Genomic DNA, 12,416 nt, shown 5'->3' on the forward strand with positions numbered 1-12,416 from the left:
TCTGTCAACATCTGAAAAAGTTAAATGTAATTTATCATATAACCACTTCACATCTAGAGACATGACGGTGTATGTCCTTCTGAAAGTCTGTACATGAACAGTCAAATGCACTCCATCCTATGAATCTCAGAAAGTAAACAACATAGCTGTCCATTATGTGAATGGATAAACCAATGATCATGCACCCACACAGGATATTACTATTTAGCAGTTAGCTAGAATGAACACATAATACTTGCAACAATGTGGAATAATCTCAAAAATCATCACACTAGCCAAGCAAGCAAGCACAGCCTGCAACTGCAGCACTCAGGAGCTAAGGTAGGGGAATCCTGAGTGCCTCCCAAGTGCACAAAGTCTCCGTCCAGTATAAAAACAAAGTGAAAAGTTAAATTGAGTTTGGTGGGGCAGGCCTGTACCCTGAACAGTTCAGAAGGCTGAAGCAGAAGGATGACAGGTACAGGTCTGCAGGCTCTGCAGGGAAAATTCAAGGGCAGTGTGGGAAACTCAAACCCTGACTCATGAATGAAAAATACAGAGAGGGCTGCAAATAGAGCTCAGTGGGACAGCATTTTCCTAGAATGCACATGACCCTAGCTTCAAAGCCCAGCAGGTGAGGAAAAAAAAAGCTAGAAGGGAAAATTTTTCTTAGCAAAAGAAGCCAGGAAGAACAGAGTCAAGTGTAGGGCTTCATTTATAGGTGATTCTGAGAGACAGATGTCTATGTACAGAAAGGAGATCCCGGCTACTACGGGAAGCCTTCTGAGGTGACAACATTTTGTATTGGACTGTGGGAGTTACATATACTTGTTAAAATCTGTGAAAATACCTTTCTCAATAATACTTTGAAAAACCTAAAATGTTTATAAAAATAAATAACACAAAGATTTATTGGGAGACTTTGAATTAAGTATGAGATACCTGTAACCACGATCCTCTCTGGGACTTGCATTATCACACTGGCATTTGGAACTCCATCTTGGAACCCTTGTTCCAGGTCAGCATTTGGTGGTGCTACTTTTAATTTTTCCGGGACCCTCATTCGCTGACTAATACCTTCGGTGTATTCCATTTCGTATTGAATTCGGCTAATTTCTGCCATCTCAGCAGCAGTGGGAGAAGGAAATGCTGCCCCACTCACCCTACAGAAGGAAGGAAAATGTTAAGATCAGGATAACTGAGTGCTGATGCCATCTCCTCTATGCAGTGATGTTAGAAGACAATACCTTACAGCAGAAAGAGCGAAAGGAACCCTCTCATCACTTGTGAGTAGAAGGAAAATAAAAAGATCAAACAAAACTCATTTCTCAATGCAAAGCTTCTGACTTATCATCTGAAAATGAACTCTGAGGATATCAATCAGGAGCAAGTTTCTAAAGTATTATATAATTGCAATATAAACACATACATACACACACATAAACATTCTCTGTGTACAAGCACATATGCATGCTCCTTATAACTCAAAAATGCCTGAAATAAAATTAAAAATTCTCACTCAGGAGGCTGAGAGCATAGTTCCGAGGTAGAGTGCTTGCCTAACATGCAGGAAGCCCTGGTTCAATCTCTAAAACTACAAAGAAAAAAAATCCTAATTATGTGGAAGAATCATGCCTGGACTGAAGAGCAATGCAGTCAGAAAGTGCCACTGTGCATGAAATAAAGCCTTTCAACAATGAAAATCAGACTCCAAAGGTAAATAAAGGTAATGCTCAATTTACCAAAAAAAAAAAAAAGTATAACCCCTTCAAAATCATAAAATGCAAATCAAAATTTCTTACTGCATACGAATGGAGAGCCAATGAATACCAAATGCATGGATTCTATCAGTAAGCCCTTACTGTGCACACTCATTTTAAGTGGTTAAACATTCACATTCTTAACTCATATTTACACATGTAGTTTTGAGAAGCATCAAAGACCTTTGAGGGAAAATAGTACAAATGCATTGAGTGAGTTTCTACATTGGAGAGGGATCCATGACTCCAGGGAGATGCAGTTAGAAGAATGACCGCCCCCAAATAAAAAATGCTAAGAAAAGCATAAAAAAGTATGGTTAGCTTATGACAAGCAGCTTTTGAGCTACTGTCCGACAGGCCTATAACACCAGCTCAACTGCAAAACGTCACTGACCTTCCTAGTGATGCCTCACTGCCCGTTTTCATACTCATTGTAACGGGGCAGACACACGTCTACAATAGCTACAGACACTGCCACCCTGCAGGTGTTTACTTTACTCAACACTTCCCTACAGATCTCAACTGTTTTTGGAGGTGTACATAACAACACGGACACTGCTTTTCCAGCTGTAAAAAAGAAAGAATAAAAATCAGTATTTCAACAAATCATTTTATAAGAGAACTATGAATAAAGGTATTGATTTACTTAAAATGGCTCCATTTGAGAAACCACATTTCAAATGTTTCAACTGTCACTCTACGGTACCTTGTAAGTCAAAAAGATGGCTTGAAGCACAGTCCCCATTTCATGATTTTGCAATCAGGGTAAATAAAAGTTTCATTAATACCAATTCATAAACAAATGTGACATCAGATGGGGAGAATGATGGTTACTAAAACCCCCTCTAACCATATTCTAACAGGTTATAAAAATCACCAAGAAAATACAAAGGTAAAGGTACACGAATTTGAGGTTGCCTAAAAATTGATGTGTAAGTGATGGTTTCCTGAAAAGGAAGCCAAATTACACTAAATTCCCAGAGAAGCATATTCTAAGTCAAAAGCAATACAGCTCCAGACAGTCTAAATGTCTTAATCCCAGTTATTCTGTAAACTGGGGATAAAGCAATATAGATGTCTTCATCATCGCTTATTTTTATAAACCAGAAACATACTCCATCCTCAAGAGTATACTCCTTGGAGACTGGTTAGCGTGCTAAGCCTAGCTGGATTGTGATTGTCAACTAGCTTATTTTACTCTTTTTGCCCAAATGTCTGCTTTTTAAGGAGCTGACACATATAGATGGCTTAAAGACTGAGAAAACAGAGACAAAGAAAATTTTACTTACAAATGTGAAACAACAGGCTTGCTATTTGGCACTATCTGCTTCTGTGCTTCATATTAACTCCTTAAATTGCTCCAATGCGCATGTGCTAGACTGAGAGCCACTTTTATCCCTGGAGGAGAAGAACAGTGACTGAGAAACTAGATGATACCATTATTAAGGACTTAGCTGGAAAAATCTTCCAATAAAAGCCACAAAGATACACAGCTTTAGACTAAGAAACAAAAGAATAAACAAAGAACTTCAAATGTATCAAATTTTAATGTCCCAGAACAGAGCATGTAAGGCAGTGGTTCTCAACCTGAGGGTCTCCACCCCTACGGTTGTTGAGTGACTATCATAGTAGTCACTTTTCTGATATTTACATTACAATTCATGACAACAGCAAAATTACAGTTATCAACTAGTAACAATAATCATTTTATAATTGGTAACTATAATATGAAGACTGTATTAAGACTTAATACTACTGCCTTTTATGTTTCAATAAAACAGATGAGGGCCTAATTGTTTTTCTTTCTCATTAAACTATGGTACTTTGGGTATTCTTTGATAACAAACTTAATTTGGGGCTGAGGTTTTAATCCCCCGGTTTTCGTCATTACATGCTTGCTGTATAACTTGAGATAAATCTCCCTCAGACTCCTATCTGATTCCACAGATCCACTTTCTAGGCCACACCCAAACATCAGTAAAGTTTTCCAATTTCATCAGGTCCTATACATTACACTCAATTTCTTCTTTAAGCTGGCTTTAATTTTTAAAAACAAAAACCTACTTTTAAGGAACACTACCTTAGAACCCATAAGCTTGCTGTTCCCATAAAAGCATATGTAACAAAACCAAAACTATTAGAAAAATTAAGTCAAAGTGGATCAAAATTAAAAAAAAAAAAAAAGTGGGTCGATGGTCTAATATAGGAACTGATGAAACTCTGAATCTACTAGAGAAAAATAGGCCGAACCTTGAGGCTGCACAGGCATAGGCAAGGACTTTCTGCAAAGGGCTCCAAGAAGTTCAAGAAACACCAGCAAGAACTGGCAAATGGCATGACATAAAATAAAAAGTTTCTGTAGAAATTAAGTGTGGGGGAAAAAAAAAAAGCTGGGCAGTGGTGGTGCACGCCTTTAATCCCAGCACTTGGGAGGCAGAGGCAGGCGATTTCTGAGTTCGAGGCCAGCCTGGTTTACAGAGTGAGTTCCAGGACAGCCAGGGCCACAGAGAAGCCCTGTCTCGAAAAACAAAAAAAAACAAAAAACAAAAAAACAAAACAAAACAAAAAAAGAAATTAAGAGTGGAGAGAGATTCTACAGGCTTTTTGTTGGGTAGACATCTGGCAGGGGACTCATACCTAGAATTTTATAAACAACTCAAAAACTTAATAAAGAGAACCCCAAACAGAATGTTAACAACAGAAATGTCACAACAGTAAGGAGAGAGTAACAGAAGAAACCTTGTAAACCTAAAACGAGGCAGCCCTATCAGACAGGAAGGGAACCAACACAGTTCCTCCCAGTAGTTCAGTAAAAATGTGTACACTCAGAAACACCACTGAAAAGCTATCTCAATTCACAAGTCCTCGAAACCAAAAATTAGACAACCCTCTCCTCCACATAAACACAGACACACGCAGACACACAAACACACACAATCTCCTCAAACAATCTAACTGCATGCTCAGAATACTAAATAGGGCTCAATCGTCCGACTTTCCCTAAAGGTTTTTCTTTGGGGAATCTCATTAGTAGCCAAGCAACTGAGGGAGAAACGAATGCTTCTCACCAGGGAAAAAGGGCATTCCCATTCACTGGCTCCCTGCGGGAGGCCTCCTTAGCATTATCAGGCACAAGTTTTATTCTTCTGGAATTAGAGAGCTCCACCAATTCAGAGAGAGCGCTACTCTTCCTAGAGAATGCGACCTCTTCCTGAGCTAGTGGGGCTGGGACGCTGGTTCCTTTTTTTTTTTGTTTGCTTGTTTGCTTTGCAATGACAAATTATTAGCAAACGGAGGTCAGGGGCTATAGGGAACCTGGAACTCTACTTGGCGTGGGGTGAAGGGGGGGGGGATAACCCGCAACGCCACCAGCGAGCAAGGATGCTTTGGCCAGCTCCGGGCCTCCTAAAGGCCTTTCTCTAGTTACACGGATTTTAAACAAAACAAAGAGTTAATTTTAAATGCGACAGACTCAAGGTCATACTGCGAGGTGCTTGGACCCGTGGAAGAGATGCCCGAAAACGCCCAGATCCAAGCTCACAGGCTTCCTTCCGTTTCCTAACCCCAAACTAATAGGTGTTTTTCGTCTTGTGAGTAAAATTCTGTTTTTCTTCCACAGAACAAGATGCCGAGGTAGAAAAGGCCGGCCCCAAATATTTGCCGGGCAGGGCCCTCAGGACCGGCCAAGGCCGGGGCCGCTCCGCCCAGTTCGGAGGGGGGTGTCACTGCCGCTGCGCTAGGCCCGGAGTCTAGCTTGGGGAGACTAGAGCACTCACCTTGGGCCTGCTGGAGAGTCCCCGGAGAGAGGGCTGCCGCCCGCCGGCTCCGGGGCGCTCGGGCGAGCGCTCGCAGAGGCCGTTGACCGAGCGCACCGAGGCGCCCGGGCAAAGAAGCGGCGGAGCGGCCGCGGCGGGCCGGGACAGACGCGAGAACGGCCAAGACTGGCCCCTTCCAGGAGCCGTAGCGGAAGTAGGTTCCTGATCATGTGACAAGGGAAGGGCGGATGTTGCTCGCAGATTCGTGAGACGTCGACGAGGAGCCATTTTTGTTGTGGGCAAAGAACTCCCCCCTCAGGTGATTCTTATTGGGGGTAATTTCTAGATTTTGCGATCTTTAAGAGCCTCGCGTTCTCAATGTAAACTAATAACCTGTTTTAAAGGAATGCCTGAATAAAAATTATGGTGGCCCGCTAATTGCATATATAACTAAATATTAGAGAACTCACTCTGTAGACCAGGCTGGCCTCGAACTTAGAAATCCGCCTGCCTCTGCCTCACAAGTGCTGGGATTAAAGGCGTGCGCCACCACCACCCGGCTAGAATTAATTCTTAAGCACTCTAATTTTGATTTCCCTAAAACTTACTAATTAAAAATCCGAGAAAAGGGGAACCTGAATTGGATTTCAAGACAACAGGGGTCAGAAATCTCTTTCAAATCTAAATACCCAATTTGTGGCTCCCTTCCGGAAGGCCAAAGCTGGAAAGCAAGAACCAGGCTTGCTCATAGAAGGATAGATCAGAAGCCCAATCAGGAAATACAATGTGTGCTTCGATTTTCCCAACCTAGCAACCTCATCCACTGTGTCCCATTCTTGGAGTTAACCAACCAGGGTTAAAGAAGTTTTTTCTTACAATCTATTCATAGTATAATTGAACCTGGTGCCACACTTTAGAAATCCCAGTACTGGTTTAGATATATGTAATCTAGAGGCAGTTTTAAGTGTTTGGGGGGATGTGCGTAGGTTACCTGCACCATCAAGCTATTTTTTATATGAGACATAAGCATGTAGATATGACCTGTGATTCTGGGATAAATTTCTCACTTCCTTGTGCAAAGGAAGAGTATTTACTCAAGTGATATAGTCTTGAATCTAAAAATATTCCAAAGTCAATCTTTGGCTCATTCCTAGAACCACAGTACTAAGGAACCAGAGGTAAGAGGGTAGGGGGAGTTTCAGGCTTGCCAGCGCTACATAATGAATCCTGTCTCAAAACAACAACAAAACCCCAAACAAACAAAACCTCAGATGATACCCCAGAAATGTTATCTCCCTTCAAAATAATGTGTCAAGCTTTCTGAATTTCACTCTTGTGTGTCCTTCCTAATATTGGTGTAAGATAAGTAAACTTTCACTTTACCTTCTTAAGGTCACAGTGAGCCCCCAATTAAATTAGCATGAAACAGCAGGTGAACAGGAGGGAAGCATACAACTTTTAATTAGTAATTTTTGCTTGTATGTTGGAGTATAGAAAAATGAAGACCCAAAGAAGTTCTTGGGATCTATAATCTGTATCAGAAGCTGACCATTGTAGTAAATTGTAAAAATGTGAGAAGATACTTTTTTAAGTGCCTTTGTCTCAAAATAATCTTTATTTCAAAGGGGCCTACTGTGGGTGGTGTGTCCTGCTACTTAATAGTGACAAATAATTCTCCTTTATGGACAGATTAAATAATATTATTCTGTCATTCCAAGGCAGGGCCTTTGGGGGAAAGTATGGATTAAGCTAGGTAGATCATATATTATCAAGACTTTTAAATGTGTCCTCTCCCTCGTCCTCTCCCCCTCTCTCCTTTTCTTTTCTTCTTTCTCCCTCTTTCTCTCTCCTACCTCTCCCTTTCCCCATGGCGACTTCCTTGGCCTCAGTCCTTGGGACCAGTGAACTTGCCCACCTGCCAGAGAGCAGCTTCCCAATAAATTTGCCTTTGATATAATCTAATCTGTCTTAAATAGGTTCATTTCACCAGTGGCAGAAGGATAACCTATCAAAGGTCTTAATGCTTCCATTAGCACTTCTTAAATGTTGCAGATTGCTTTTTCTTTTGTCCCTAGACCCTTCTTTTTAAAGTTTTGAAATGACTTTTAAATAAAGATCCATAATTCAGTTATCAAACCCAGATCTTCTTTTGTAGCCCTGATTTATCATTTATCTTCAGGCATCATCTGAGTCTATTAAACAAGATAGTATTTCACAGAATGTCAGAGTACCTAATAGTGCGTGATATAGTCTTAAAAAAAAAAAAAGGTATGTGACATGAATGGTGCTTCCCCCATGCACATGGAAAGTCTATTCCTTCTTGTGTCCTGTCTGTTTTACAGATTCATGCTGGGTCTTCCTTTTCTTCTCTCACTGTTGTGGACTTTTCTGTTTATGACTTGATGTCATTGGCTTTTTCTAAACCCCCATAACATATAAATCCAAATAATCTCATCCACTTAGTTTACCTTCATCCTGATGTGTGACTTCTAGCCATTGCTATTTCTCTTTCCTATTAATGATTAAACCTGAATGGGTTTTACATCCAAAAATGTTTCCGTTTTTCAATTCAGACATTCTTCAGTTACTGTTTCTCATTTATGGCAAGATTACATTTTTTAGGCATCAAGATTCAGAATACTATCGTTACCTTTTACTATCTTATTTTGAAGGTTATTTCAGTGAAGATGAATGTTAGACAGTAGCAGCGTTGATGTTCTCCTTAATTTCAAAGTTGCATATTGCTTTTATAGTGACTATTATTTTTACAGTCCAAAATAAACTTCTTTCCATTAGAAAAAAAAAACCCAAAGATATGATAGAATTGTTCTTTTTATTTTATTTTGACAAAACAATAGAACTTTTGTTATATTTACAGAAATATTAGTACATTGTAATATATCATAACTTTGTCAGGATATAACAATATAAAATATGTGATATATTTTAAATAAATTTCAAGTGGTTATAGAGAAAAATATTAAATTAAGTTTAGTGGTAGTAAGTTACATTTGAAATATAGAAACCTTTTGTAAAATTACCCAATAAAATTCAAATTTAAACATTCTTAATACTTCTATAAATAAATTAATAATGTTTTATCTCGAAAAATAAAACAGTTGACAAGTTGGTTGTTTTAGCACACTGTGAAATTCCAAAGTTGAAGCACCAAATTTGAAACAAACGTTTTGTTAATCAGTTAAAAATGTTTAAAGATTTGTTTTTATTTATGTGGCAGCGCCTGTGCTAGTGAATGCCACCTGTGTGTGGGTGCCCCCTGGAGGCCAGCTGGATCTCTTGGAGCAGTTCTGACCTGCCTGACCTGGGTATTGGGAACTGTACTTGGGTCCTCTGCAGACCAGACAGCATTCTTAACTACTGAACCATTTCTCCAGCCATATATGAAGTTGAATTTTAAATTTATAATTTACTCATAAACATCTGAGAAGTAATATACCTGGGCCGCATGTTACTGCTCACTCTTAGAAGTACAAATGACTGAGTTGATATGGCTTCTTTGGGCTTTAGGTGTTCAGTATTACCTGTCTTAAATACTGATAAGAGGACAGGAGAAGAAAGAGGCCTAGCGGCAAATGAAGGGCAGCTGTTTGATATCAGCACCAGTCTGGTAGTGAAATAGATTACCCTGAAAGTTACCAGTGAGTTTTTAAAAGAGGCAAAGGTGAAAGGTTTGTGGCCAGTTTCTTGGGTGTGTGCCTAGCTAGTGGAGAATGCCAGAGGATGATGAAAACTTTTAAAACAAAATTCTGGGTGGCTGAGTCAGAACAATTGTGGTGATTTGGGAGTCAGCCTGGGCTATGCTAAGAGATGCTTCTCATTGAAACAAAATACAGATTTCTGTTGTCTAATTACAGTTTTGAATTTTGTAGGTTTAGAATGCTCTAGAATGGGCATTTATGACAAGTCCCTGGATGCTACAGCTGCTGCTCCTACTCAGGATCACACTGGCCAAGGAGATTAGTTCATAATTCACTACTGGAATGTATGTGGGACAGTAGGATATTTTTCAAACAGAAATGTTAGCTGAAATACATACTTGTAATGAGATGTTGCATGTCTCAGCTCAGGTGTAAAAATGTCTTGTAGCAGTCACATGAATGGTGAAGAATGTCAACCCTTGTCTGTGCTCTTGGGTAACATTTTTCAATACAAAGCAGTTGAGCTTACAGCACCAGTCTGAACTTAAGTATCAGCACCATCACGTCCACTTCAGTGGTTCAAGAAATACACTCAAAGCTTTGCCTCACAATGCCTCTGTGAGTCATCAGATAGTATTACACTATTTGATTATTAAAAAGTGCCTGATTTCTTAATATTTTTCAGACTTTTGCTTTTGGGGTACCTAAGAGAAGTTAGAGGTTTTGAACTTAGCCTGGGCATAGATCTTACTTTAAAAATTTTAGAACTTTTTTGTATCTGGCTGAGAGTGGATGTAGAGGCCAGATGTGGATGTCGGATCATCTGGAACAGGCTTCTGTGAACCAGTAGCAGTGTGGAGAGTCTTTACACAGAAAATTTGTTGCCTTTGAGGTTAGATCAGAAGCAAGTCTCTTTCACTACCCCATGTACCTCCTCCCCACTACAGTATGTGGGACATAGTTTGGTACTGGAGAAAATAACTTGTTAAGCTGAATTAAGTAACTTGGGAATGTATCTACATATTTAAAAACACGTTTTAAGACAGGATAGCAGCTGTGTGCAGTACAGTACACAGTGGTCTCTCTCCACATGGTTGGTAAGAATATATAACATAAAAAACATGGGGTACGTGTGTGTTTTCTAAAGGAAAAGTTAAAAAAAAAACTAACAGAGGAACAAATCTGTAAATCCATGTTATGAACTATTTGGAGCAAAGAAAAAGGTTTTGGATCTGATAAACCAGCAAATGTCTCACATATTTTCCCTGGTGAAATAATTTAAGGTCAGTGTTTATAGAAGTGAGGATAAAGTGCACATTTAGTAAGTAGTGTCCTTGTTGCTTGTGAGTACATTGAAAACAATGAAGAGAAATGTTTCAGTGTATGTGTATGACATCCAGTAAAAATTAGTTCCCTAAAGGTAACGGTTTTACCCATTTTGAATCTATTAACATAGTAAAAAGAGCTCAGTGAGCAAGCAAATAGACATAGTCAACAAAACAGAAAACAAAACTATACTGTTTCCAAGCCTGTTATGATTCCCTGCAGGAAGTTTCCTTTGGTCCTAGCTTTGGGCATATTTAAATGAGTCCTGGAACATCAAGGGGCTCATTTATCCTGTGTTATTTGCCCTTATATCACTCAACAGCTCCGACCCTCCAGTTCTTTTCATGGTGTGCTTAATTTCTGTATGCCCCCATCTCCTTCTCTAGCTGAAGTCTAAGGTCTCAGGGAGGAGGTGGAAGGAAGCACACTTGCTCTCTCAGGAGTGGGAGACAAGAAACACTTTGTGGATCCACAGGACCAGACCTCCCTTAGCTTGTAGTTCAAGTTCCACACAATCATCATTTAGTCAGCGCTTTGGTACAACTGGAATGTGACTTCAGTGATATTCTGTGGAAACCTGTTGCCTTTCCACAGGGGACTTTGAAACCTACAGGTTTAGAGACCCACATCACAGACTATCTTGAGTGAAATGCTTTCTCATGTGGTGAAACTTTGGACTACCACATCTTTAAGGTTAGAGAGAAAGACCTAAGTAGATGCACATTCTAAGTCATGACTTTGTTACTTAAGAAGGAACAAAAAGCGGTTCTAGTTTCTTTGATTTCGTCAATGTCTTTTCTTCATGCACACCTGACAGCGGCTTATGATTTTCTCTAAGTCTCCAGCTTTCACAGTTGATGGAATAGGTTTTCTGAAATAAACACAAATGAAAGGCCTCATTGATTTGTGGATAAAATACAATACTTACTTGCTTTTAGTTTTGTTAATAAATATTGTAGTTGATTTTAGCTTATTCCAGAAACACCCCTCTTTGTAGAAGAGAATTTCTGAAAAGATAATTTTATGTTTGTATATATAAACAATTATTGGTATTTTATGTTTTCAGTGTGTTTCATTAGAATTCATAGAACGTAGGCTTTCCCTGCAAGTTCATTTTTAAAACTATTTCTTCCCTTTAAATACTCCTAAGTCTTCAAAGAGAAGACTTAAGTCCTTAACATCAGCAGATCAGCTAGTATTTTTTTCAGTATTTTCCTATAAATCCATACATGTGTTGAATATGCTTAGTGATAACAAACTCACGTGTACATTTGGTTTTTACTGACATGGTGAGAAATAGACTCTACTTCTTGACTTCAAAATACCTCTAACCTGGGAGGATGAAGGTAAACAGGATTTTATTGTCAAGACTGAGAGAGTTGAGTACATCAACACAGAGGCACAAATAAAAGGCAGATGTAGGCAGCCTTTGAGTGGTTCTAGGCTCAGTTATCAGAGTAAGGCCTACGTCACATAGTTACCTGAACATTCTTTCTGGGTTTAGTGAAGCCAGCCAGAAACTGTAGGAGTTTGAGTAGTAGTTACATGTCCCTCGTCCATGGCATTCTATAAACGGACTGGCTCGGAATTCTTCCAGGCAGGAGCCAGGCGAGGCAAGTGCCTGTCCAGCACCCTCAGAGCCTGCACTTGTGAACTGTCACAACAAAAAGATCTCAATGAAAATGCTGCCCATTGTAGTTCAAATACAAGTTTTCCACATTTTTCATGGGTAGGAAGCATTAATATAAAGCAACAGAAGAAAGAAAAACCAAGAAAACACAGATAGATGTCTTCCCTTCTATCTAGATGTAACACTCAGGGCATCTTCCAGGTGTTAAATAAACTGTTGATCTATTGATTGGTGTTAAATAACTAGTTTTTTTAACTAATTAATGATTGAATGGACAGCTGTGTGTAAAGAGGGAGAATAATATGTC

General features: G+C 39.4%; 2 protein-coding genes across 11 annotated transcripts in view; both read right to left on the reverse strand.

The window, feature by feature from the left end:
* Positions 1–5,711, reverse strand: part of Mff (mitochondrial fission factor) — a 28,115-nt gene extending 22,404 nt beyond the window's left edge. For 5 of the 10 annotated variants that reach the window (XM_028789435.1, XM_028789430.1, XM_028789434.1 and 2 more), the window contains exons 1-4: positions 5,516–5,618; positions 3,029–3,137; positions 2,134–2,306; positions 922–1,142 (exon numbers count right to left, since the gene is read on the reverse strand). In XM_028789435.1, coding sequence (XP_028645268.1) covers positions 922–1,142; positions 2,134–2,171 — 259 coding nt within the window. In that variant the 5' untranslated portion in view covers positions 2,172–2,306; positions 3,029–3,137; positions 5,516–5,618. Of the gene's footprint in view, positions 1–921; positions 1,143–2,133; positions 2,307–3,028; positions 3,138–5,515 lie in introns of all 10 variants that reach the window. The other 5 variants (XM_028789438.1, XM_028789432.1, XM_028789436.1 and 2 more) reach the window with 4 other exon arrangements.
* A 2,844-nt stretch (positions 5,712–8,555) lies between these two features.
* The window catches only part of Col4a3 (collagen type IV alpha 3 chain), a 127,645-nt gene continuing 123,784 nt past the window's right edge, over positions 8,556–12,416 (reverse strand). The window contains 2 exon segments of the mRNA XM_028789416.1: positions 8,556–11,350; positions 11,961–12,133. Coding sequence (XP_028645249.1) covers positions 11,266–11,350; positions 11,961–12,133 — 258 coding nt within the window. The 3' untranslated portion in view covers positions 8,556–11,265.

This window comes from Grammomys surdaster, unplaced genomic scaffold (assembly GCF_004785775.1).
Source record: "Grammomys surdaster isolate TR1022 unplaced genomic scaffold, NIH_TR_1.0 125833, whole genome shotgun sequence".
Classification (NCBI taxonomy): domain Eukaryota; kingdom Metazoa; phylum Chordata; class Mammalia; order Rodentia; family Muridae; genus Grammomys; species Grammomys surdaster.